Source organism: Pseudonaja textilis, chromosome 1, assembly GCF_049901715.1.
Source record: "Pseudonaja textilis isolate UNSWEBS1 chromosome 1, rPseTex1.2, whole genome shotgun sequence".
NCBI lineage: Eukaryota > Metazoa > Chordata > Lepidosauria > Squamata > Elapidae > Pseudonaja > Pseudonaja textilis.
Genome location: NC_141990.1, coordinates 211,298,526 through 211,326,405, shown reverse-complemented (window position 1 = coordinate 211,326,405; position 27,880 = coordinate 211,298,526). Strand labels below are relative to the sequence as shown.

Below are 27,880 nucleotides of genomic sequence, written 5' to 3'. Positions count from 1 at the left end.
TGTGAAATGATTCACAGTTTTGCTACTTTCCTCTACTAGCCCCTAAGTGACAGAAAACATGGTTGAACAATGTTATATTTTCACTGGTCCAGAAAGGATAAAGAGGCAGGAGAATTCACCAACCAAGAGTCTTGGTAAACATGGTCTGGCCAAACTACCATTGAGGCAAGCACCTACAAATTGCAGTGCAGAAAAAGCGTTTAACCAGGACTAATATTTTACAGTACATCAATTTCAACAGAAGATAAATGTAATTAACATCTGCAATATGATACATTTTGGGGAATTCGACCTACTCAGTTGATATAGGTTTTTTTTTTTTGAAAGATAACCCTCAATTGCAAATATTATCTAATGAAGATTTTTGATAACTAATATTCAAAACACTATGAGCTTAACGTACATTAAATTTAGGTGTGGGGTAGATGTTCCCGTGAACGTACAAGTGTAAGGTTTTGAGTTAAACTGCGAAATCCACAGCTGGATTTTTATTTGGGCTGTCCCATATTCAAAAGGTGCAAACGTAATCACCACCTCTGCTTTCCCACTGGCTGGAATTATTCCTGTAATGAACAAACAAAACGTTATGTTGGAGTTAATTAACTTATTCTAAAAGTCTGCAATTATCTTCCTGTCTAAATACATATACTCTATGCGTGTGTGCGCATGTTTTTCCAGATGCTGCAAGAGAGGAAATATTTTGATTGGCTGATTGGAAAATGAAATATTGCTAGGCAAAGCAATTTTCAAGTACTTGGATTGCTTTCTAAATAAGATTAAGATGTCCCCCCTCTGAACCATTGTACATATGTACATTGACTGTTCCTGCTGGCCCAGTGTACCAAAGGATGATTTTGGAATAAAAATAATTTGGAACGAAAGGATTTTTGAATTCAAAAGCCTCTTGTTTCCCTGGAAAGACTTGGATCAAGTTTCCCAATATTCAATTTAGAGCTAGTATAATAAAGTGTATTTAATCAGTTAGTTTTCACATTTCTGAACTGCCCATCTCCTTCAGATCATTCTGCTATTTTGAATGGGTGGGTAGGGTCAATATCCTAAAAATTAGATGCGCTGCACTGAAAAGTCCAATAAAAATATTTCTGCCCGTGTGAATTGGTGGGTTTCAAAAGTTTTGAGTACATTTTTTTTCCTCCTTGAATTTCAATTAGGATTGCTTTCTGAGAAGTTCGTGACATGGCTTTCCTAATCTATCCGTCTTCAAATCCTTCCCATTATTTTTCCTATTGTTCATTCCAATGCCTGGAGACAATGATGAGAGGATTTAAAATCAACATAAAGTGTTTTGATTACAAAAGGTCAGTTTTGGTTAGCTTTACAAAAAGAGGGTCTGTGAACCATTCCGATGAGATTGGCATCCAAGGCAGGCTAAGTTTTGGGAAGACTGTCTGTATTTCAAAGGCCTATTTGCTTGAGCAAATGTCCCCATTATCAAGGCAGAGTAGGAAGTAAGTATGTACACGGTAAATTGATTTGCTTTTGGTGTATATAATTAGAACCTATGGATAGGATCACATAACATGCTAAGTCAAATTCAACAGAACTTGGGAGGACTTAAGGTGATGCATGAGATCTGGGAGATAGCCATTTAAGGTTCATTCATTCATTCATTCATTTATTCATTCATATTATTATTTAAAATTCCTAACATTCATGAAACACGGCTTCCCTTTCAGAACTTACCTGACATAGGTTGTACAGTAAAGGCTTTGTGGGATTGAAGGTACTCAATCTGAAACTCAAAATCTATGGGGCAGCTGCACTGCAGTGGGATCACATAGGACTTACTGAAAAAGGAGGACCAAATAGCAAATAATTATGTTCAAATTTTTAATATTATCATTCCAGCAGTAGAATGGCATAAAATATGCTGATATGATGGCATGAAACCCAGAACTTGTAAACAGGAGAGCAATTTTCCAAATAATGCCTGTTCTAATTTAAATGATCTGCACCCAAATTTTATTTAAAAGCATTTCATATAGTTACTGGAGAACGAGCTACATGAATAGGCCGCCCTAATCAAGCAACTATATTAGATAAGTTATGATTTCATATTTTATGAAAGTTGGCAGTCTCATATTAATAATTGAAAACAGATATGCATTTACCTCTGTATGTATGTAATTTATTTTAGTAAGGTTTGAGCTTTTGCATTATGAATTCATATAAAGGAAAGAGCAGTTTCCTGTTTTCGCAAGTAAAAATTAGACCTCACTTGATTTTAATTTAAATATTCTTCCTTTTTCAAAATTAACAAGTAAAGTTTCACTGCTGTAATTTATTTATTTATATTTCATATTTCTATGCCACCCATCTCCCTGAAAGCCTGCTGAATTCAGTGAGGCTTACTTCTTTAATAGGTCTGCAATACTGCACTACTTGTTATGATTTTAAAACATGCAACCTCACAGACTTTGTTCTATTTGGAAAATACAGCAAAGTCTATGAAACTACACATTTTTAATTCAGTAAATTTAATTCTGTAAACTAATCTGGAAAAAAAAATCATTAATGGCTGTGGCTGAAAGATTACAATTCTTCACTTCCATTAATGGGATTCTTCAAGTGAAACGACATGAATAATAAGAACGAATTCTGATTACAGAAATAACTTTGCTGGAAAGTTGTTTTTCTATAGCATTGGAAACTAGATTTCTTTACCAAAAGAGGGTAGAATTGCGGAAAACTAAATCTATAACTTGACTCTTACTTGTAATACATACTGCATATACTGTATCGTATTTATAAAGCCTTGTTTAAAAATTACTATGATTGTATGCATGAGTTCATTTCTTGTTTAGGACAGCAGTCTAAATCAATAAAGAAGCTTTACTCCAAACCTCAGTATGGAATGTAAGGGAGAAGCACTGAATGCAATTCTGCATGACCCTCTAGTCTAGGCGGGTATCAGGCAATGGAGCTTCAGGGAATGGACTTCCTCCATAAGATCCAATGCTATTATATATATATTCAATTTGTACTTTCTTGAGTATCTCGTAATCTTTCCCCAAATTTACTTTTACGTGCAGATAGCAATTCTTGCTACACTATCATCTAGGGAAAAAAAAAATCTGAATATTCTCCATTTAAGTATATTTCATTCCACACACTCCAATATAAATAAACTGTCTCACTTGAATCCTGTCTAGCCGATTACAACGGAATGTAGTTTACATACAGTACTTCCTTATAACAATTCTGTCTGTCTTTCTTGTTTATGCGAATAGGAACAACAGTATCTTTCTTTGATGGGCATTTAAGAAATTTAACCTGGGAAGCATTTCTATCCTTTGCAAATAAAGGAGGCCTTGGATGCATAGAAGGCATAGGCCAAGGATCAAAGCAGGAGGGAAAAAAAGGGGTGGGTGGAGGAACACAGCATTTGTAATGAAAAAAGAAAAAAAAATATAAGATTTAAAAGTAAAAATAAAATCTAAGAAAGAATAACTCCCTAATCCTATGCAGATGCACTCAGAAATCATTCTCAGTTCATTTAACAAGTATATTAGATGGAGAATTTGAACATTCTCGAGAAATAATGCAAGAGTATCCTGAAAGCTCAGACAGGCAGGGCTGCCATAAATTTTTGACCTTGCTCCAACATGAGATGTGTGAAATTTACAGCACAGAGAACACAAAAACTTCTTTATATAACTTTTTCAAATATGTATACATCTGCTTCTACAACAGGAAAAAAGTTCAGTGCTAGAATATACAATTGAACTGCAAGTAAAGTGGCTCCCTTTAACAGGCAGGGATGGTATTTTTGAGTATAAAACTTACTACTTACTACTACTACTACTACCAAGTTATACTACTAGTTCAGGAATGAAATGAGTGCTCTCTGAGCTTGGTTGTTTTCTTGCAGATGTTTCATTACTCAAAGTAGGCAAAATCATAATGATGATGTTACCTAGTTTGGGTAATGAAACGACTGCAAGAAAGCAACCAAGCTCAGAGAGCAGTAATTCTTCTCAGTTTATACTACAAACATGCTATTATTTCATAGCAGTTATCCATAGGCATATTATTTCTGTGTATATGGTCATTTATCCCCACAAAATGTGTGATCCTAACACAGATTGTGTTAGCGTAGGAATGCTTTACCCAGAGAAAAAGAAATTTTGTTTGTTTGTTTTCAAAAAAAAGTAAGATCAGGGGAAAATAAAAAAAGAAAAAAAAAGACCTCCCCACCAATCATATTTTGTTAACGGATTTAAGGCTCCGCAAAACAAAAATATTATCTAGATCTTTACTCTCCCGCTTTCATTTTCTCTCTTTACAAATGTTCTCCAGAGTGAACACTGAACACAACCAGGGTGAAATAGCTATCAACAATTTTACAAAGTAATTCCAGAATCACATTTCACAGTGCCTTGTCACCAAATGAAAAATATATAAATATGGTTAGAATAAAAACAACTTTAATTGCATTTCCCGATTGAATTAATTCTATAGATGAGGCATTCTGTTCTTTCGCTGCCCACCGGCCAAAGTCTAATTATGCTAATTCTTTTTATCATGCATGAAGAAGAGATGAAAGAAAAGTTATTGCTTTAATAGCCAACTTGCCATTGTCCCAAAGGAACATCCGACAAATTAATGTAGGATGGAAAATCTACATTATTCATCACAGGATAGGCGTGGAGAGGGATCAGCAAAGTTTCATCTCCCTGAGGAGAAAAGAAGAGAAGGATACAGACAGTCTCAGGAGAATCGTGATCTAGGGGGGAACTAGTTCGGCTCTCTTACATAGTTAAGGCTACACTGCTCATATGACTTAAATAATTATGGGGATATTTTAATTCCCAGCTAATATAAAACATGCATCATATGAAAGCCTAATTTTATATACTTTCCGAGATTTAAGACTTGGGAGGACTAAACCCCGTTCTGGTTCTTGAAGTTTTGACATCCAAAATTAACATGATCTGAATTTTTCCACTTGCATGCACGCACACATGCATGTACACCATGCTACTTCTTTTAGGGTGGGAAACATTGTAGACTTTCTACGAGTTAAATACAATATTAGATTGTTAACAGAGGGATTTGATGTTTAATTTTGCTATTGGCTTACCTGTTAACTACCTTACCTGTTAATTAGAAATACGGTAGTAGATAGATGACAGATTAAATTAGAATAGATATGCAGCAATTTATAAATTATAGGCCTGCTTTGCAAGGGGCAGAACTATTATTGCTGCAATATATTTATCAGTATTCAAGTAGAGGGAATATCTCTATCTCTAGTCTGTCTATCTCTCTCTCTGTGTGTGTGTGTGTGTGTATTGTCTTTTCTAATGCACATTTAAAAATGTTTTGTCTAACTTCATTCTAGTTCTTTTTTGGAGATTGTATTTTAACTTTCTGGATAAAAAATTATTGTATTAAAAAAAGAATAAATATTATGCTGAGTTCAGAAAAGGTGTAAGAAACAGGATGCCAAAGTACTTGGAAACTTGAGTTCTAAACAGAAAAAAGATTAACATAGTTAAACCTAGTTACAATTCATTATGCATCGATGTACTGCATAATTGGTGGGATGCAACCAGTATCTTGGTTTGCAAGAAAATCTCTAAATCAGAAATTTAAAATAAAACTCAGCTTTGGTTGAAGTAGTGATAAATTGACCAAAATAATATAATTACCAATCACTTTTGGCACATTTTGGCTAATTTATCACAAGTTCATCACAATTAGTAAGAAAGCTGTATGTAGCACAAATAGAATTAAAACTGATAACCTAGTGTACACATTCATGAATGTTTTTAAATAAGCACCCCAGTTCTTAGGAAAACAATGAAAATATGTCACCTCCTTTATTTTAAACTGAAGTATATACTCCTTTTGAGCTTCTATTTTTTCCCCCAACTGGGTGCATTCTCTTTTGATTGGCTTTGGAACAAAATAACTTGAAGAAAAGGAATGAGTCAAAGAAACTGACTAGTAAAAGAAGCAGATCACTAAGGAGTTTAAAGAATCTTCAATCTAAGCATAGTAAAAATATTCATTGTATGTGCTGATATCATGAACAGTCAGCACTATATTGATTTACATTTACATGGACAGGGGAGTTCCTACATAGATCTATTGTCTTTTCTTACCTGAGAATGGATTCGGATGCAGTCGTAATAGTATCGCCATTCATCAGGACAGAAATCAACCATTACTGTAAAGGACAAGCCAGGGACTAGCCGCTGCTATAAAAACAGAGCAGAACAATTTCCTATGGAAGGCTTCAAACTATTTGTTTTCCAGTTTGACAAAGTTCAAAAAGAAGAGACAAAATAAACGTGAGCACTCTCAAGGTTATTGAACCGACACTTACAATTTTGTTATATTTAATCTGGAAATAGTTTGTCTCCGGCGGAATAATATGGGTATTTATAACTTCTCCAGAAATATTTATCAGTTTCTGTAGGATAAAACAAATAATTCAAAGAAAGAAAAAAGATATTCCTGTCAGCATTTTGGGCACAATTACAGACAGAAAGCAATGTAGACAAAATGGTGAACACATACCGTAAGTTAACTTGGAGGACATGAATGGAACAGAATACAGTGTGCTAAGTGGCACTAGTCAATTCATCTGGATAACGCCCCTTCTGTAGGAGCTGCATTGGTTGACTGTGGCTTCTGAAGCCAATTCAAAGTCCTGAATATAACACCTTATACAGCTTAGGACCTCATTATCTTTGGGATTTTCTTCTTCTTGTAGAATCTATCTGCCCTACTCTGTCTTAGCAGAAAGAGAATACAAAACAAGTGGGATGCTGGGATTTGGAGAACCGCATTCTCAGGACCAGCTCCCTCCTTCTAAAATCACATGCCCCCAAAGGATATCTCCCAAGGACAACAATAGCTTTTATGAACAGTAATTAATGTACTGCTTTTAAAATTGCATTTTATATATATTATTTTCATAATGTAAGCGGCTTTGAGTCCTAAGGACTACACAGCATATTTTATAGATTAAGCAAATTTATATGGCCACCCAACTCACACGTACATGACCAAGGATGGATTACAACATTAATAATCATGACACTGAAACCCTTAAGCCACCCTCCCCAAATATGTATGTGGGTAAATAATAAATAAGTTAATAAATGCATGAGCTCATTTCAGGGTATTAGCTTTCAACTTTCTCGTTACTTACCAGCACTTGCTGATGATGTTTTTCTACCTCAAATCCTCCATAATGCATGATGGCAGGTTTAGCCTGTATAGTATTATTTCTTAATAGCTTTGTATAAATCTCTGAAATAAAAAAAAGAAACAAAACAATAATCGGCACAGCCAGACAATAGCTCTAGGAGTTCACTATGACTAATTTCATTCTGTTTTCCCCCCACCTAATATTAGATGGACTGATATAATCTATATCAAGATGGCACAAAAACAATCCATTTAGCCTACCAAATCACAAACTACCCCATTTCTCAATCTGACAGTCTCCCCCACCCCCGGCCCACATTAGGCTTCATCCTAAGGTAGCATTATCTATGGGATTCAACTGCAAATCAATGATATTGTATTATTCAATTATATTATACAGGCAGAGAGGACCTATTTCAGATCCCACTCCAACTATGGGGATCCAGGAGCTTTCTCTGTTGCAATGCTTGCGCTTTGGAGTATCTTAAGATCTAAGATCTGCCCCCAACCTCTTATCCTTCCGCAAGAGACTGGGATCAAATAGGGGGGTGTTCCACATTGGAGGTACCTGCTGGTCTGGTAGCAGAGTGTGCCCCCCCCCGCCATTTTCCACGCATCCATCTTTTTGGTTATCATATTGTTGTACTCTTGCTGTGTTGCTTTTTTCATTGTTCGTTTTATTGTTCTGTTATTTTATTTCTCTTCTGTTTACGGTCCTTTCATTTTCTTCCCTTTTATTATTGTAAGCTTGCCTAGAGTAGCCCCACAGTAAGATAGGGAGCCAATAAATTTAGCAAATAACTAATATTCTCTGTTCATTCAATATGAACGTCTAGAATGTCAGAAACAATGCTGTTTCTGTCAGTGCTGTCTATGACTATGTATATTTACCCATGTAGTATGGCTGTAGTGTTATTATTTATCTGTCTTATTATCATGTATTCTTTACTACCTCCTCTTATTGGTATTATGATTATGATTATTCTGTTGCTTTGCATGTACACTGAGAGTTTCTGCACCAGAGAAATATTCCTTGTGTGTCTAATCACACTTGGCTCAATAAAGTATTCAAACTCAAATTACCGTATTTATCGGCGTATAACACGCACTTTTTCCCCCCTGAAAATAGGGGGCAAATGATGTATGCGTGTTATACGCCGATAATCAAGAGCGGAATCCTCTTTAGGGATCCCGTTCCCAATAGTGCCAAGCGGCGGCGCAGCGTCGTGACGTGATGTCAGCTGCGCCCGCCGCATATTTTTTCCTGAAATTTCCCTCTTAAAGGGAATGCGTGTTATACGCCTATGCGTGTTATACGCCGATAAATACGGTATCTTACATGAAGATGTATGTCTTGAAAGAATATAAAAGAGGACTGTTAGTGCAGTAAGACTGTCTGCTCTCCACTGACAATCCCCTATGTTTCCCCCTTCCTCAACTACTGGGAAGGATCTTCCAATCTCAGGAGTGGATTGCAAGGGAGGAAGAAAGATGAATGCCTGCGATTAACAGCAACAGCTGGTGATAATCTACCGAATTATTATATTTTGAAATGAACTTTGGTGCAATAAGATTCGGCCTATAAGCTGAGGTGATAAACAATCAAATTTGTCAAGATTATTAAGGTAGCCAACAATTCTTTTCTGCCTGAGAATAGTCAACTAAACACTCACTTGATTCCAGGAGGTGATTGGGAACATCAGTTGTTTTCTGGGGCTCCTCTACAAAGCTGTCCAGAAGAAAGGATTTAGGGCTTCTGAAAGACCCCATGGTGCTGTGGAATTCAGTCTGAATATTACTTACAACTTCCATCTTCTTGTTGGAATTTATGGCTTCTAGAAATCAAAAAGATCATTCCCTGTTACCTGATATAAAACATGTAACATTAAGAAAACCCCACCTCCCTGTAATCCCTTAATCCAGGGTACAGTCAGGGCAACTGGGTGGAACTGACTGTTTACTGGCCGGATGTCCTTCCTGACACCATGTGGAGTTTTGCAGCAGATATTTTTTTCTTCAAATGCTGTTACCTGGGATTGAACTGTCAACCTTCCGAGTGGGAGGTGAGTGTCCTCACCACTAGGCCACCATGCCACTACATATAGAAATTCTACCTGCACTAATACATTTATTTCAACTGCTATGTGGTATACAAATTAGTAAGATTTTCCAATGAATTTAAACAAATGATTGCTGTCTATAGCTTGAAATGACACCCCGCCCCTCCCGGAACTATCTATCTGATAATAATTCTCCTCAGGCAATATTTTGGAGTCCAAAATTTCTGTTGTTAAGCAAGGCAGTTGTCAAGTGAGTTTAGCCCCATTTTCCGACTTTCTTGCCACAGTTGTAAAATGAATCACTACATTTGTTAAGTTACTAACACAGTTAGTAACTGGCTTTTTGCATTGACTTTGCTTGTCAGAAGGTTGCAAAAAAATGATCACATGACTCAGGGACACTGCAACCATCATAAATATGAGCCAGTTGCCAAGCACCTGAATTTTGATTATGTATTATAATTAACAGACTTGTACCTAGAAAAAAAGCAAGCTAGCTTCTTCACATGCTTATACTTCAGCTGGGTGGAGTGCTGATAATGTAGCACTACAAACTTTTTCAGTCCACTGCCCCCTTGGTGCTACAAACTCATCCTCGGTGCCCCCCACCCAGGGGTGGGATTCAAATTTCTGTGGGCATGACCTAATTTGAGGGCGTAGCTTGCTGGTCACGTGACTGGCTGGTGTGGCTAGCTGGTTGGGCGTGGCTTGCTGGTCACATGACTAGGTAGGTATGGTTTGGTGGTCATGTGACTGGGTGGGCGTGGCCAGGTAACTGGCAAACCAAATACAAGTGGTCCTCACTTAATGGCTGGTTGTTTAGCAAGTGTTCTAATTTATGACTGGCCTCCCCAGAGCTACTTGACCTGTTTTTGGAGTTTTGACAGCCATGCATACGCGCACACACATACACACTCCCTTCTAACCCTGCTGGAGTAGGTCATTGCACTAGAATCGGCAATTCACATTGGGGAAAAGTAATTTTTTAGAGTGGAGATCTGGTCCAATGGATCTGTTTAAAGCCTCAACAAGATGTGAGAGTTTCCTGATAGTCTTGACCATGTTTTGTCCACAAAACCTTTAATAGAAGCCAAAGATGTTTCATTGTGGAAAAGGACCTCAGTCTAAACTAGGCTTCATTTCAATCTGATGCAACAGGTTTCTCTCTCTCCCTCCCTCCCAGACTGGCTTTGCTCTACTTTCCCGATGTGCCTGCGGGGCCAATGATTCAAACATGGGTGGATGGATAGAGAGACCCAGGTAGGTAGGTAGATAGATAGATAGATATATTGGTAGGCAGGCAGGCAGACCTTTCGGATGAATATATGGATAGATAAGTAGGTAGGCAGGCAGGGAGACAGGCAGACCTTTTGGATGGATGGATGGATAGGTAGGTAGATAGACAGATATACTGGTAGATAAGTAGGTAGGTAGATATATTGGTAGATAGGTAGGTGGGTAGGTAGGCAGGCAGGCAGACAGAGACCTTTTGGATGGATGTAAGGATAGATAGGTAGGTAGGTAGGTAAATCCATATTGGTAGGTACATAGGTAGGTAGACAGAAAGAGGCAGGCAGGCAGTTAGGTAGGTAGGCAGGAAGGCAGGCAGGCAGGCAGACCTTTTGGATGGACGGACAGACAGACAGAATGCGACAGCAGAGGCACTTTGGGAGAGTAGAGCAAAGCCAGAGTGATTTTCCCTATGTGCTGCCACTGCTACATTTGATGCCATTGAGCCCCTTGCTCTGCTCCAGTGCAAAAGTACATGGGATGAGCCTGCGGTGCCGGCTCCTCAAGCGCCCCCCTGCCGCCTCTTAGCACACAGCCCTTCAGCAGCCGCTTCTTAGCAGAGTCCGTCCCACCTCCCGTAATCCCCGACATCGCTTCGCACCGACTTCTGGGCTTTGGTCCACCAAGCAAAACCTCCCGACATTCGATTCCAACAAGAACACTCAACATGTCGAAAGGCCCGCCCTATGTAATTCCTGTGACACAACTATGAGGCGGCGCATGTGCTTTTACCTCGCTTCCTTGGGGAGACCTTCCTCGCAGCCGGCTTGACCCGGCCCATGTGGGGACTTGCTGCACCTCAGTGTAGGCAGCACTTACATGGGGTGGGAAGGGTGAATCCCGCCTACAGCACTACGCTGATCTCGTGCCTGCAAAAAACCTCCAGCCGCCGCATGTTTTTTTCGGTGTGGCTGGACTCCTCCAACGCCCCCCCTGCCGCCTCTTAGCGCCCCCCTGCCACCTCCCTTGCCTCTTAATGCCCCACTAAGGCATCCCACTGCCCCCCAGGGGGTGGTACCGCCCACTTTGGGAACCACTGATTTAGCAGCAAACAGAATGCTTGCTAAAAAAAAGAAAACTTCAGTGTAACGCCTAGCACCCATTAAAGTCCCCTGCTTATGTGTGTGTGTGTGTGTGTGTATACACAGATATATACAGTATATTACACACACACGTACATATACACACACGTATATACATATATACACACATATACACACACACATACACATGTGTGTGTATATACAGCTGTGTGAAAAAATCCTGCACGCTTTCAGTTTTAAGCTGTATTTACACGTTTAATCAACTTTTCACTCATAGAAGCTATGCCAAATTAGTACTTTTGATAAAAATTTCTGTAGTTAGATTGAGATGTATATTTTTTATTAATATAACCAAAGTCTTTTTAAGGTTTTGAGTAAGTTTATGTGCTAAAAACAAACATAACTTGCATTTTCTAGAATGTTAGGATCAAAAGTAGCCAATCAGCAGCGAGCTTTGGGTGACCAATCAAAATGCACAGAGGCTAAATCTATGAGCAAATCAATTTGTCATACTCTGACTATAAATAGGCATGAAAAGCATCGAGAAATTTAATTTAGCTCTGGCTGCAGGCAAGGTTGAAGGCCTTTGCTTTTACCGGTACTGAGCAGCAGCAACACATCACTGTGCTTCATGAAGAGGGTTACTCCTGTACAGAAATAGCCAAGAGAGTGAAATGCCATTGCACCACAGTGAGCAGAGTGGTTGAAAAATACCAAATAACTGGTTCAGTTGATGACAGGCTCCGCTCTGGAAGACCAAAAAAGTCAACAAAATGGCAAGATCTGGCTCTGCAATGCATTTCAATGGCTGACAGGAAACTCACCTCACCTCAGATTACAAGAATTTGGGGTGAAACACATCATGTAAAAGTGTGCACAAGCACAGTGTGTCACAGACTGCTTGCCAGAGGGCTCAAAGGCTGCAGGGCTCAAAGTAAATCTTTGCTCACAGATGCTCACCACTCTTGTCGACATGCATGGGCCAAGAAGTATGCCAAGTGGACCAACGAACAGTGGGCTAAGGTCATCTTCAGTGATGAGAGCAATTTCTATTTGACCGGGAATCAGTGCAATAAGTAGAAGATTTCCAGCTGAAGAATTTAGACCGTACTGCCTGAATCTATCTGTGAAGCATCCATTGCATGTGATAATCTGGGGCTGTATCGCTGCTTCTGGTATTGGTTGGATACAAATCGTGCAGGGAATCATGAATTCCAAGCAGTATGTTGAAGTCCTGGAAAACACTATGCTTCCTTCAGCTCAGCAACTTGTAGGGAAGGACTTTTACTTCCAGGATGACAACGCTCCTTGTCATTGAGCCAAGTCCATCCAGCACTGGATAAAGAAGCATAGCGTTTGACTCCTGGATTGGCCAGCTCAGAGCCTGGATTTAAACCCAGTTGAGAACTTGTGGGTCAAGATTGGTTACGAAATAAGCAAGAAATATTCAAAGACCAAGCAGGAGCTGATTGAATCTATTATTGCAGCCTGGCACCACATTATCACCAAAGATCATGTGCAAAGGCTTATACAGTCTATGCCGAAGCGATGCCACCTGGTGATAAGCAATAAGGGCTGGCCAATTTCATATTAGTAACCATGTTTGGTTACCTAAATGATCCTTTTCAGGGCCAAAAACAATAAAAATGTTAACAAAACACTAGCATCGGCCTTAGTAATTGCAACACTTATGCCATTGGGTATGCATCAGTTAATCTGTTTTCATAGTCATTGTAAGCATGCATTGTAAGCATGCAGGAAATTTCACAATCCCCATCCAAACAGCACCAAATTGCAAAAAGCTTGTGTTTTTCACTTAAAACCACCAGTATTTATTTAAATATAACAATATTTGCATATCAGTTAGCGTAAAATATCATAAAATCAATGGCCTATCCAAAAAAATGTTATAAACCGTAAACCGTGCAGGACTTTTTCACATAGCTGTATACACACACACATACACATAGAGTTGGAGTTGAATAATACATACACATGCACAACACATACATACATCTCTTAAGGAGGATACCGGGATGAAGGTTGGACTAGAAGACCTCTAAGGTCCCTTCCAAAAGCTATGATTCTTTGACCAGGGGACTAGTTAAAGCAGAGCGTTCTGGCGAGGTGGACAAAGAACCTGTAGTAAAATATGCAAGTGGTAACTTTTAGTCTTAAAGCAAAACAGAAAGAAGCCACTACTAGACCAAAGGGGGCAGGCGCTGCTCCGAAGGAAAAGTCTTTGCATTTGCAGCGGACCCAAGAAACTCTCAATTACCTCCTCCACGGCCCTTCCCAGTTTTAGTTTGTCCTTCGCTTGGAAGGACCGGCGAACCTACCAGGAACGGAGGTCCTTCCACAGAGGAAGGACTGAGCCGGGGAACCAGCCAGGTGCGATCTGTAGCTAACAAACCACTTCGCGCCCGCCCGTCTCAAAAGCTTCGGTTGCTATGCTAGTTGTCAACTGCGACATTCTAGAGCGCCAGGCGGGCTTTGGACCGTACCATTCTCTAACCCTGGGAGGGAAGACAAGGAGAAGAGATACAACATGTTGACGGACGGTCAACAAAACGTACGGCGTCTTTCTCAGTCGTGGAAGGCAGAATTGTTTTGTGCTTGTTAGGGTGGCGTTGCAACTCTTAGAAAAGAGTTGGAGTTGAATAACAAGAGACAGCGCTGTACAATTAATTACTAGCAATTAATCAGCAGCAAGTTGTGGCAATTAATGAACGGCAATTAATTATTTAGCCGAGACGGCCAAGGGATTGCAAGGCTTTAATTTGAATTTGAAAGAGGAAATGGGGCGGGTAGAATTAATAAAGAGGGACGCGGTTAAACACCCTCGTTCCTGTTGCCTTTATTATCTCAGCTACATCATGTATATGGTTCGACTTTAAAGCTCTTTCCCAAAAAGCTATATCTCAAGAAAATATCAAAAAATAAAACAGTGAAGAGGTATAAATGTGCCAGCACAGTCACTGTAAAAATACGCGGATACATTTTTAGCTGCTAAGACTACATATTTAAAAGGATATATACAGTAATCCATATTTTGTAGTCAGTATTATGTATTGTATAGATACCTATGTGTCCATACGGCCTATGTCGGTCAGCTTGATAGCAGCAAATAACTGACAACTGGTCTTGAGAGCACTAGGTGAGAAGACTACTAGAAAATCCCAGGACTGTAGGCTAGTTGACTGAAACAGTCTAATAAAGTGCTTTAGTACAATTTCCAAAATCCCTTTAAGGACATGTTTGTAAAATCACTGGGCTCTGAGCTTCATTTAAAGATTTTCCCTTTAAAGAACATACAGTACAAATCTTACCTGCACTACGTATATTTTCAAATCAACCCAGATGGTAGTGTAGCATTAGGAAGGGTCTTCAAACTTGACAGCTTTAAGACTTGTGGACTTCAACTCCCAGAATTCCTCCTCCAGTCAGCTCAGGAATTCTGGGAGTTGAAATCCACAAGTCTTAAACTTGTCAAGTTTGAAGACCCTTGCATTAGGACATGACCTCCAGCACCAGATTACTTCCTTCAGTTTAGGCCCTCCATGGGAGGGGAGCCTCTTCTTGCCATCTTCTGATGTATTCCATTGTTCTCTGTGTCAATGATGGAGACTTTATGGCACTCTTAAAACACAGCTTGCAGCTGCTCCAGCTAGTAAGCCCACTGTCAAGAAATGCTGTAAGATGAAGCTCAGCAAAGGCTGCATATTTCCCATTCCTGCCAAGATACACCTTCCTTCCAATTGAAACAGAGCTTCTAGGTCTGGATTATATCTTTTTGCAAATAAGCCTGTGGAGGGGAAGCAGGATATAAATGTTTAAATAAACCATTTGGAACTGTTCCAGCTTTTGAGGTTCCCTGAAAGTACAGGTTTGCAAATGTACTATGCTCATTTTTATCATTTCTACAGCATTGTGATAAGATAAACAGCATTATCTGCAATGAATACTGTAGAAAGCTTACACCCACCCCTCTCCTGGATAAATGAAATATTCTAGGAAATATTAAAAAGACAGAATATTTCCCCTAAAAGAGAAATAAAAATCTTAAAGGAAACAGAAACAAAAGACCCCAGCTCCCTACCCCCAGCAGATATTTTGGAGCCACTTATCTACAAGATGAAAGACTGGGCTAGTCTTTCTACAAAACAAAAGATCTCAGCTCCAGGATGATGGGATTATCCTTCAGGACAAAGCCATTCAGCCACAATAGGAAATTCCCCTTCATTGCATCACCCAGCAAGATTCAACCAAGCCTGGGACACAGACAGCCTACAAAGTTAGCTACAGTGTCGACTAGTTTAATCTCCTTGCAGCCCAAGGGACTCTCAAGAGTCTTCCCCAACACCACAATTTGAAAGCATCAAATTCTTTGATGCTCTGCCTTTCTTATGGGCCCACTCTCACAGTCATACATTACTACTGTGAAAACAATAACTTTGACTATACAGACTTTTGCTGGCAAGGTGATGTCTCTGCTTTTGAATATGCTGTCTAGGTTTGCCATAGCTTTCCTCCCAAGAGCAAGGATCTTTTAATTTCATGGCTGCAGTCACCATCTGCAGTGATCTTGTAGCTCAAGGAAATAAAATCTGTCACTGCTTCCATTTCTTTCCCTTTTATTTGCCAGGAAGAGATGGTGTAGTGGCTTAGTGGTGAAGCCTTGTGTGGGAAAGGCTCTCAGTTCAATCCTAGGTAGTGGCAGATGTTTCTCTCCCTAGGGTGCAAATAGAAAAAACCTTTGCTGCGAGTGCCATGTGGTGTCAGGGAAGGGCATCCGTCCAGTGCCCAGAGGGGCATCTACTCAGCTTCATCAGCCCCGACTCCACCCTGGGAAGATGGGACCAGATCAGAGGTGATATTCAGCAGGTTCTGACCAGTTCTGGAGAACCGGTAGAGGAAATTTTGAGTAGTTTGGAGAACCAGCAAGTACCACCTCTGACTGGAGATTTTACAGTATCCTTCCCCTGCCATGCCCATCAAGCCACGCCCACAGAACCGGTAGTAAAAATATTTGAATCCCAACACTGGACCAGATGCTTGTCCAGCACACTGTCCATCTTTATCTTGAGCTCAACAAAAGAAAACTACAACACTTTCCGTTCTGTAATAAGCACTTCCAAGTCCTTTGCACCAAGTGGTAATATCTATGTACCACAAACTCTTATTGCTTTGAAGCTTTTCAACTTTTATTCCAGTTTCATCTCATCCCAACACACTATGTATATGATGCATTTGCTGTGTAAGTTAAACAAAAATGAAACAATATGTGTTCTTGTCTTACTTTCTTTTCTCTTCTGAACCATTTTGTTTCTGAAAATTAACTTGTTATTGTAACTTTGAGTTCTGTACTCTCTCTCTCTCTCTCCTCTCTCTCTCCCTCCCCTTCCTCCCCTCCCTTTCTCTCTCTTCTATTCTTCCATTCATCCATTCACATTCCACATCAATATAACCTGCAGTTATTCAAAAGTTTCGTGGTGAAATTTATGTCTTGTCTTTCCCTTTTGTTTAAAGAATCATATTGGTATAGATGCAATTTTATAGTTGTCACAGATGGCTTTGTACTGATGTTGCTTTCTGCCCAAGTAAGGAGGAAAGAGTGCCTACTACTCCATTCAACCAACAGCCATCCTGTGAGATGGAACATACATTTTTGTCTGTCAAAGATACTCCCTGAGTATCTGTGCTCCTGGGAAATGCAGTTTGCACAGGGCAAACGCTAGCAGAATGTTTCAGCCTAGCTGAATCACCCCATGGATAGCGGCTTTTCTTCTGCCAGAAATTGGTTTGTGCCGCCACTTTATTCCTTCCAGGTTCTGGAACAATTTTTGTTATTTTCCATGCCTTGACAGATTTATCTTTGGTTTGGTGAAACGAATGCAGTTGTCCCATAACCAGACTTGTTCCCTTATCCATGGGAACACAAAGGATTGATCTTTCAACTTGACATGGGGTGATAACAGTGAGTAATGGAAGAGAGAGGTGGAAATATCTCGACTGCACAAACCCTAACACAGCCTGTGACTGGAGGTGAAGCATCCTGCTGTATTCAGGGACAGATATAACAGCACTGGCAAGATGCAGAAAGCCACTTTATCTGGGAGAGAGGGAAGAACACCTAGGAACCTATGGAGGTAACTTTTGATCTGTGTGCAAGGAGTGAAGGGAAGAAACAAGCACCAGCCATGTGGGTTTTTAGGTTAATCGTCTTCACATCTCTGGAGCTAACGGTAAGGACTGTAACTGATCAGGGGAATACTGTATTTGGTAGCAAGGAAGCCAAATGTCTCTGTCCACCCACTTAAAGGGAGAAGAAGAAAAATATGGGAGAGAGAGATTGGAGCAGTCCAGTATACAGAACAACTTCTTTAAAATTCAATGGCATTTGCTTCTGAGCCAGTATCTATATAGGATTGTGAAGTAAAATGGGGTGCGGTGGGGACTCCAGGGTCTGGAGTTGTTTAAAATATCTTAGAACTCTTTCAGTAGGATTATTGAAAAATATGAGAATGAACTTTAGAGACTCCACTCCGCCCTGATCAACATTAAAATGCGTAGGTTGCATAAACTCTGTCTGGTTGTGCTTCAGAGACCAAAACGCACAAGCGCTGTGCATTATTATAGTCACAGAATAATCAGCTTGTTATGCAGTCTGTAAAAATACAATTTATGACAGCAATTTGCTGGATTGTCAAGGAGAAAATAAAGACAGTTGCTAGTCAAACATAAATATTTTACTGTGTTCTGTATAATAATTTATTATAATTGATACACTAATTTCACTCTAAAAGTAAGAACTGTGCTAATGTATGTCTGATTAAAAGGTTATTTCTTGCTCCTTGTGTTTAAATATTGCTTAGTATAGTTTAAACTGAGGCCCAAAATATAGAGATGAAACAAATAATCAAGCACATATTAAAATATGAATAGTTGTCAGGTGAGACTGAAAATAATGGTATAAATAAATAGAAATTATTATGTTTCTAATAATAAAAAGCTGAATATGTAAACATTTATATAAAGTTGTAATTATTCGCTTTATAAATTTATTGTTTATTTTGCATTTTTTCTATTCACAGTGGGTTATCACGTAAAGGAAGCTAAATGGTAAATGGAAATAAAAATGAATTGAATAAAATATTGCGTTTATTTTTATAAGTTTTAAATGACAGATAATTTGTTTTGTTTTGCTATGATAGTATTGGATAAATAATAAGTAGCAGAAGTCATCTGTGACTTTTCTGTTCAGGTACAATCAACATTATTTACAAAATCTATGACTTTTGTGATGTAATTGTGCCTTAGTCCTGCATAAGCTGCAACAAAGTTGTAATGTGGCACTGTGGTTCTGTCTAAGATGTTAACTTCCACAATTTTGTCCTGTTTGCAAAATGATCCCATTGACAAAGTGGCGTTGTGACTTTGCTTCTTGGGAGAGCAAAATGCCAGGAATTGAAACAAGACAGAAGGCTTCTCCTGTGGAGAATCACCTGCCCAGCGGATCTCTCTCTCTCTCTCTCTCACACACACACACACACACGCACATAATTTGAAGTGCAACCAAGAAGAAGGAAAAAACGAAAGAAAAGAGTGGGCATGTATGTATAAACGTGTGTATACAGGTAGCCCCTCAACTTATAAACTGTTCATTTAGTGACCATTTGAAGTTAAAATGGCACTAAAAAAGTTGGCTTATGACTGTTTTTCACACTTACAACTATTGCAGCACTGGTGATTAAAATTTAGACACTTGGCAACTAACTCATATTTATGTCAATTGCAGTGTCCGAGGATCATGGAATCCCCTTTGAGACCTTCGGTCAAGCAAAGTCAATGGAGAAACTAGATTCAGTTTATAACCCTGTGTTACTAACTTAACAACTTCAATGATTCACTTAACAACCGTGGCAAAGAAAGGTCATAAAATGGAGTGAAACTCACTTAACAACTGTCTTGTTTAGCAACAGAAATTTTGGGCTCAATTGTCATAAGTCAGTGTCTGTGTGTGTGTATACTGTGTAGATATAGACAGACAGACAGATAAGACACAGAGAAAAGATTTCCAAGCCAAATAAAATTAAACAAGAATTTTCAAAGTAATATTACATTAGTATTGTATATAAAGGTGACCTTAGTATTTTAAATTTATTGTTAAATCAAGTCAATATTGATTATAAGTAGCTATGATGATTAGAATAATGACTAAACAATGTATGAAGAGGATTGTAAATGGTGAAGTAAAATTTATATATGTATAACAGAACGGATACACAGTGTTGTATTCTTAAAATTTTAAAAAGAAATAGAAAAAAATTAAAGCCATTAAAAAAAATATTAAGCAAAGGCAACCAAAATACTAACAATTATTAATCAAAGCAGTTTCTAATCTTAGAGTGTTTATTATTATTCTCAGACAAAATCTAAGCTGAACTTCAGATGCGATACAAGTTCCTTTGCAAGATTATAGCCCAAATTAAATTAAATTCAGCATCACATTGCTTTTTTCAATTCAAAAAAAGCGACTGCACTGAGACATCCATGCTTTGCCTCTAAACGAAATAATGCCTTGCAGTTATAGAGGAAGTGTTGCAAATCTGTCCTTGTTGCATTTCTTCTGGAAAAAAAAAGAGGAGTGATTGATTACTCAACTCATTTCATAAAGACCCTGGGAAGCTATATGATATTTTGGTTACTTTTCCTGGGGATATCTAGTACAGTAACAGTGATGATTTTGGACATCCTCGACTTATGTCCATAACTGAGCACAATTTTTTTATTGCTATCTGAGATGGTAGTTAAGTGAGTTTTGCCCCATTTTATGATCTTTCTTGCTACAGTTGTTAAGTGAATCATAGCCATTGTTAAGTGAGTAACAGATGTTAAGGGAATCTGGCTTCCCCATTGACTTGGCTTGTCAGGAGGTCAGAACGCTTACTTTTAGAACACTTTAATGGAATAGCAGAGTTGGAAGGGACCTTGTAGGTCATCTAGTCCAACCCACTCCCCTCACAGGAAACCCTACTTACATTTGCATTCTTTTAGCGGCCACCTGGAGACCAGCTGCCTGCAAGTGGTATAAATCCTTCCATTCCCCACCATCCAGTCAGAACTGAAGAATTTTCTTGGATGGGAAGCGAAATGTTTTCAAAGAAAAACCAGAAAGCCCAGTTGCCTATTGAAAAAAACACATTTGGGACACTAATAAGAGCTACAATATAGAACGACTGTCAAGATCAGTCTTTCTCAAGGTTTTTTTTTTACCCTTGAAACCTCTTGAAATAATTTTCATATCTCAGGGATCCCTTCCTTAAGTTAAAACATATTATATATCTATATAGCACAGGGTGATTAATAAACTGACTTGTGCATAGAAATTCTCACCATTGCCAGTGCTAGCATTGAGTGGTATGCAGCATTTAAAAAGGGATGTTTGGTTGTTTTTAGTCACGACCTGTTGCAGAACCCAAGGAGATAAGGGCTGATCATCCTAACCTGGTACCCTCTAAGAAGTCTTCTAATTTTCCAGCAAAAAGCCATGATAGCTTGGGATGATAAGTTGACATCCAAAACAGTGGTGGGATTCAATTTTTTTTACTACCAGTTCTGTGGGTGTGGCAGGGGAGGATATTGTAAAATCCTCAGTCAGAGGTGGTATTTGCCAGTTCTCCGACTTACTCAAAATTTCCACTATCGGTTCTCCAAAACTGGTCAGAACCTGCTGAATACCACCTCTGATCAAAAACATTTAGAGGACAGTAACCGAGGAAGCTCAAAATCTTTTGCAGAGTGTTCATCACATTCCACCACATTATAGTTTCCTCTATACTTCTCCCCATCCTTCCCCCTCCCCGTATTGTACACATAAGCAGGTGCAGCAATTGTGATACTATCTCGTGATAAGAATGTGCTATCCATACCTACTGCAAGACTGATGAGTTACTGACTGAGTAACTGTAGGAGCAGCACTGTTTCATGCTTTTCCCTTTTTCAGGCAACTTATTTCACACACATTTATAAACACCACTTGGTATTTAGAATGTCAGGCATGGAAACCAAGCCCTTGAATCATTTTAGGAAACAGTATGTGATGTTTACTTATTCTGACATAATTACCGATACATCCTCGAAGGCAGAGGTCTCCAAACTTGGCAACTTTAAGACTTCTGGACTTCAACTCCCAGAATTCTTCAGTATAGAATTCTGGGAGTTGGAAGTCCACAAGTCTTACAGTTGCCAAATTTGGGGACCCCTGCTCTAAGGTGAGGTAAAAAGTCTTGCTTTGTTCTTGAAAGGCAGAATACAAGTTGGGGTGAAACCTGTTGCCAGTCCTGACTTATCTCAGGCAATTATGATTTACTTCTGCAAGTTGAAATAGAAGAATTTTAACTTACTGTACTGTATTTCTTATGGTTATGGTTATAAGGATCAAGCTTCATCAGGGCTACTGGATCTAAGCTGCAAAAATCTGGGCAATCCATTAGAATGAAAAGAGCATTCTGTCTGTCTGTCTTTCTTTCTTTCTTTCCACTGAGTGATCTTCCAGAAGTTACAATCCAGATCTGATATGGTGCCGCTAAGTTTCACACTTGATGCCTTCTGTCGTACATTTCTTTTTCCAAAATAATGCTTATCAATTTTTATACAACATCTGCCACTTAGGAAAAAGAAAGAAAAACTCCCTCTTGCATAAACGTGATTCTCTCTGTGTATGACAGACAGCTTGCTTTAATGTCCATCAATATTAGGCAACATTAGGCAACTGAAGTTGCTACCCTGTCTTTGGTATAGTATAGTGATTAAAGTAACTTCCTCAAATAGAAACCTTCCCTTTTATTTGGAGTCTTGTCATTGTCCCACCAACATGGATAAGGTTAGGCCAATTGGTAAATTACAAGTAAGAAACCTGTGATCTTTCAGATAGGGTTAACATATAACTCCCATCATCCCATCTGACCATATGAGAAATTGAAGCTCTGGTTCCCAACTGGAGGTTGATATCATTGTATATCTTCAAGATGCATCAAGCTCTCAATATTTCCTGTATATCCCGCCTCAACTCCTTGTGATTACTGGTAAGTACATCAAATTAAATGTCATTTTAAGACAAAGTGAAAAGATGGATGGGAGTGGAGAAATCACCATCAAAAAGTGGATGCAGTTAAAGCAAAATCATTTATTTATTTATTTAGTCAAAAGCTTAGAATACAATAGAAATAAGAATAAACATGTTTAAATGTAAGGAATAGGTATGAATAATTGGGGACAATAGAACAGGCACGGTAGGCACGATTGTGTGCTTATGCACGCCCCTTACAGACCTCTTAGGAATGGGGTGAGGTCAATAGAGGTTAGTTTGAGGGTAAAAGAGTGGGGGGTTGAGCAGGTGACAACAGAATCAGGTAGTGAGTTCCAGACACTGACCACTCTGTTGCTGAAATTGTACTTCCTGCAATCAAGTTTGGAACGGTTTACATTTAGTTTATATCTGTTGTGCGCTCTTGTGTTGTTGTGGTTAAAGCTGAAATATTCATTAACTGGTAAGACATTGTAACATATGATTTTATGTACTATGCTTAAGTCCAATCTTTGCCAGCGTAGTTCAAGGTTGTCTAAGCCTAGAATCTCAAGTCTGGTGGTGTAGGATATTCTGTTGCAAACAGAGGAATATAGTATTCTTCTTGTAAAATACTTCTGGACTCGCTCAATTGCATTAATGTCTGATAGACAGCGCGTATTCCAGACAGCGGAGCTGTATTCAAGTATTGGTCTAGCAAAGGTTATGTATGCCATAGTTTGGAAATCAGTATTACCAGAGGAGAAGCTTCGTAAGATCAGATTTACAACTCTTAAAGCCTTTTTTTTGCAATGTTGTTGCAGTGAGCTCTGGTGCTTAGATCATTCGATATGAGAACTCCAAGGTCTTTGACAGAGTGAGGGTCGTCGACGAGGTCATATCCGCCTAGCTTGTATTTATAAATAAGAGGTTTTTCGTTGGATACTCCTATTTTACCTTTGCCTCAGCAAAGCCTGAAAAATCCAAGTGTGACTTCTCAAAAATTGGATATCCATTCTATGTTGGCTGAATTTCTAGCATCTCTTTTCAGAAAGAACAGGAGAAAATAAAGATCATTTCCCAAGAACACAGCAAACAATTGCCTGTCAGAATTGCAAATACAGTACCGGTTTGGTGGACAAATTAGTTTTGACTGGAATAAAGATAACTTCTTATGTTTTACAACTTTCCTAAATAGTTTGCAAACAGCCTCAATGACTGTTTTCATTGAAGTTAGAGGCCTCATATCTTACCTATCCAGGACTGAAGACAGTCTTCTTATGGCAAACATGACCATCTTTGCTTTCTGTGTGACATACCTAATGCAGATGCCATGCATCTGACTGCAACATCTACCTGTATAGTTACTTAACCATAACGTTAGGTTAATCAAGTTGAAATGTTTTTGATTGAGTTACAGCCATATTCTAAAAGGTTTCATGAATTAAAGCTCAAGCTTAATTCCAATAAGACTCACAGCTCTTACTCAAAGAAATGATTCAGCTGCATAAATAGAAGGTCTTCCTAATGTATAACCAATGGGTCATTGCATACACAAAAAGAAATGCTCTATAAATTAAATCTTGATTTGGATATAGCTATGCAATAAACTTTGTAATTCCTTGTTAGAGAAATTGCACATGTCTGATGTTCCAAATGTCCTATGCTTTCCCCCCTTGTGTCTACAGTTGCTGTTTATGAACCTTTTCTTCTTTCCTTTTGGTTTTTGGCTAGCTATCTAGCTGGACCTAACCCCATCCAGGTAGAGCGGGGAATAGATGGATTAAGAAATCTGATTTAAAAGGCAATCGTTTTACTGTAGCATAAACTGGCATGTGAATTAGAATTTCAAAAGTATTTTAAGAAAAGGAATAGAAAACTGTATGAAGAATGGCTAGGTGAGACATAGCCTCGTGGGCATTCAGCATTCAACAATCCCTTGCAGGAGGTAATGTGTCAAGATAAACTAAGTTATCATCAGTCCTGGGGTATCTATTGCATAAAACTTTCTCATTTATATATGTAATTGATTTGAATAGAAGAAGCGGACTCAGGGCCCAATAATGGTGATATTACTTTTTTTTTTTATAATGTGTGAAAGTAGATTAGCCCAGCTACACTTATAGTGATAGATATTTCTTGCGTACTAGGCAGGGTTGATGTAAATCAGGCTTGCATAAACTGAACTGCAAAGCCAAGTATGCTTTACCGCCATATAAGGCAGTCGCCAAGAATGTTGTAAATCTCATGGGGCTGCTTGTTTGGAATTACAAAAGGTTGCCCAGGATCTTCCTACTAGCAATATACAATTTACAGTCTTAATCCCACTACTAGCGCTTAAATTGTGCAGGCACAGAGAAACAGTGGCACTTTCAGAGCTGATGAGTAAATAATTTTCAATCTAGATTATGTTGTACACTATTTGTATTAAGCAAAAAAGGTTGGAAGAATACAAAGAGACCTCGACAGGGGATGACTATTACAGGCCAAGAGGGCAAGAAGACACAAAGGAAGGTTGTGGTGTCACAACACGTTGCATTATGATGTCACAACATAATGACCAGAATTTTAAGCATTTACATCATGATATAAGAATGTATTTTTTTTGGGGGGGTCACTTTTCTACCTTCCCAGTTGGAAGTATATGCCTATGACAACCATGATGGAATAACCTCATCATGGTTTTGACTGATTGTGTAATAAGCCTCATCTGGAATTATGTGATTCATTTATTAGAATTAGTTGTAACGTGAAACAACCTGAGAAAGCCATTTTTTCTTTAAAAAAAATAATAATCTATCTACATTGCAATCTAGCTGACCATTTTGTCCTTAAGTTTGAACAGTTCTTTTCAGAACCGTTATGGATTTGTTAAAAAACAAGTCACTGTGTTATTTTAAAATGCTGTAATTATAACTATATAAAAAAGGACCTAGATGCAGTATTTTGTAATCAGCATAACAAAAGAGTGATAAAATGGTACTTTTTAATACAGCAGATTGGAGCTTTTATTTCATCATGTGAAATCAAAAAAATCATGAGGATGGAAGAAGAACTGTGTACCTCGGCACTTGCCCAGGAAGAAGCAAACAAAACAGCTGGAAATGAATTATTGAGGAGTGCAGGTATGTCCCAGAGTATGAATTGGGGCCATTTAGATCAGGGGTCCCCAACTTGGCAACTTTAAGAATTGTGAACTTCAATGCCAGATTGAACAATTCCCTATTGTTTAACTAAGCAAAAATTTGCACGGGAAAACGAGAACTGGTTTTGACTCTTCAGTACCCAAATGGTGTATCCAATAAAGTTTTACTTTTGGCAATTCAAAGCTCTCAAGAGAAATTTCCATATTTTGGGTCTTCTAGTCCAGTTTTCATTTATAACTGGAAATCTCTGGCTTTGACAATATGTATCTTAGTTATCAGCATAACATCTCTACACATTAAAATCTTGTCTAGGGTACAGCTTAGTCTGTGTGTCTGTGTATTGTCTAGATCAGGGGTTCCCAACCTGGGGGTGCGAGACAATATTCGAGGGGGTGCGAGAAAAGTCCAGGTAAGTAATAGGATATTGGCTATATGTTGGCATTTTTATTTTCTTTTGCAATGGATTAACTTAACTGAGCAAAATATAAATTTCAGGGGGTGCGAGGTTCGAGTGAAATTTCTTTAGGGGTGCGGGGCGAAAAAAAGGTTGGGAACCACTAGTCTAGATTTTCTTCCAAGAATCAAAATCTTTTTATTTTACAGTTATAGTCAAGATCTCTTGGTGAATTTATGAGACGATAAGATAAACTTTTACTACTTAACTTTTTCTTTGCTTATTTACACTAGTTCATGTTACCCGCTGACATTATTTTGGTATTGTTTTAATATTCATCAGCAAACTGGCTTTGCTAATCTCTTTTTGCAGTTTCAACAAAAAGATTCCTTAAGTCTCTCGCATTTGCAGTTCTCTTTGAGGTTGTTGATATTTCTCCCTGTGCTTTAAACTCCAATTTCTATTTTTTCTCATATCTTCTGCATGCAGGTTAAATAAGTAAGGTGACATTATGTAGCCTTGGTTCACTTCTTTCCCAATTTTGAGCTATTGTATTTAGTTGCTTCATAATCAGTTATTTTGTCAGGGTCTTTTCTACAACCATCCAAACACAGCATTTGGGGTCCCGTGTACAGGATTTTTACTCAGCCTTTATTTCCCCCCAAACTGGGGTATTCAATAAGCAACTTTTATTCCAAGTTGTAGCCAAAATATGATTACTTATTTGCAAGTTTTGTGACATTATTCCTGTTTGATTTAGTTGATTGATTAGTGATAAAGTGCCCCTTACACCTTTTAATTAAACAGTTTGTGTTGCAAATTTAGAAATGATGATTTACTCCATAGTTCTCTTTCTTTTTGTCTATGTTTTCATTTTTATAAAGAACTCTGGAAGTGGAGGATTATCAGAAAGGAAAAAGGAAAGATCAGAATAATCCCATTTACAGAGTAAAGATTAATTAAGAGGGAACCAAACACTAATTTGCAATTAATTCTGTAGCTATACTGATCAGGGAAGAATATCCCATAGAGAAGCTGGAAGGTTAAACTGTTAATTAATGTCACATTAGGATCCTCTCCCTCTCTGTGTGTCTCTTTGCCTCCACCTCTCTCTCTTTCTCTTTTTCTCTCTCTCTCTCTCGCACACTGTGTGTGTGTGTGTGTGTGTGTGTGTCTAGTTTTATACACACACACACACACACACACACACGTACGCACGACTCTTTTAGGATCAGTGCAGCTGCCTATTCAAACTAAAGATTAGCACTAAGGATAGGCTTGTATAACTTGGGTAAGCTATGGTTCAGCTAATTTATGGTTTGTTTCACAGCATGTCCTGTGAATCCAGAAAATCATGGTGTGTTGTATAGATCTAGCCTACATTTCTGATGTCTACATTTCTTGTAGGAGCAGGGGTGTGTAGGGTATGAACATGAAAGAATTCCAAATCACAATGTCTTACCATTCTAGGATAGGCTCTCGGTGTGTCAATTTGTGCATTGAAGAACAAGAGTTGAGATTAACTTTCAAAAATCAATATTGGGAATAGCCTCTTTGCCAAAACCTCTACTCTAACTTGCTGAAATCTCTAAAACCTTCCTCTGATACCACAATTTTGAACTATCACAGTCATTGTATTGGATACAAGAAAATAAATATTTAAATATTATGACGGCTTTGCAATTTTTGTATTT

At 38.5% G+C, this 27,880-nt stretch overlaps 2 protein-coding genes across 2 annotated transcripts in view; one reads left to right on the top strand and one right to left on the bottom strand.

The window, feature by feature from the left end:
• CFAP221 (cilia and flagella associated protein 221) overlaps positions 1 to 14,024 on the bottom strand; it is a 38,007-nt gene extending 23,983 nt beyond the window's left edge. Inside the window, exons 1-8 of the mRNA XM_087920367.1 lie at positions 13,918 to 14,024; positions 8,859 to 9,020; positions 7,187 to 7,287; positions 6,356 to 6,442; positions 6,132 to 6,227; positions 4,593 to 4,697; positions 1,705 to 1,804; positions 404 to 563 (exon numbers count right to left, since the gene is read on the bottom strand). Of these exons, the coding sequence (XP_087776493.1) occupies positions 404 to 563; positions 1,705 to 1,804; positions 4,593 to 4,697; positions 6,132 to 6,227; positions 6,356 to 6,442; positions 7,187 to 7,287; positions 8,859 to 8,997 (788 nt within the window). The 5' untranslated portion in view covers positions 8,998 to 9,020; positions 13,918 to 14,024. The remainder of the gene's footprint in view (positions 1 to 403; positions 564 to 1,704; positions 1,805 to 4,592; positions 4,698 to 6,131; positions 6,228 to 6,355; positions 6,443 to 7,186; positions 7,288 to 8,858; positions 9,021 to 13,917) is intronic.
• A 3,697-nt stretch (positions 14,025 to 17,721) lies between these two features.
• The window catches only part of SCTR (secretin receptor), a 29,910-nt gene continuing 19,751 nt past the window's right edge, over positions 17,722 to 27,880 (top strand). Inside the window, exons 1-2 of the mRNA XM_087920366.1 lie at positions 17,722 to 17,823; positions 25,642 to 25,771. Of these exons, the coding sequence (XP_087776492.1) occupies positions 17,722 to 17,823; positions 25,642 to 25,771 (232 nt within the window). The remainder of the gene's footprint in view (positions 17,824 to 25,641; positions 25,772 to 27,880) is intronic.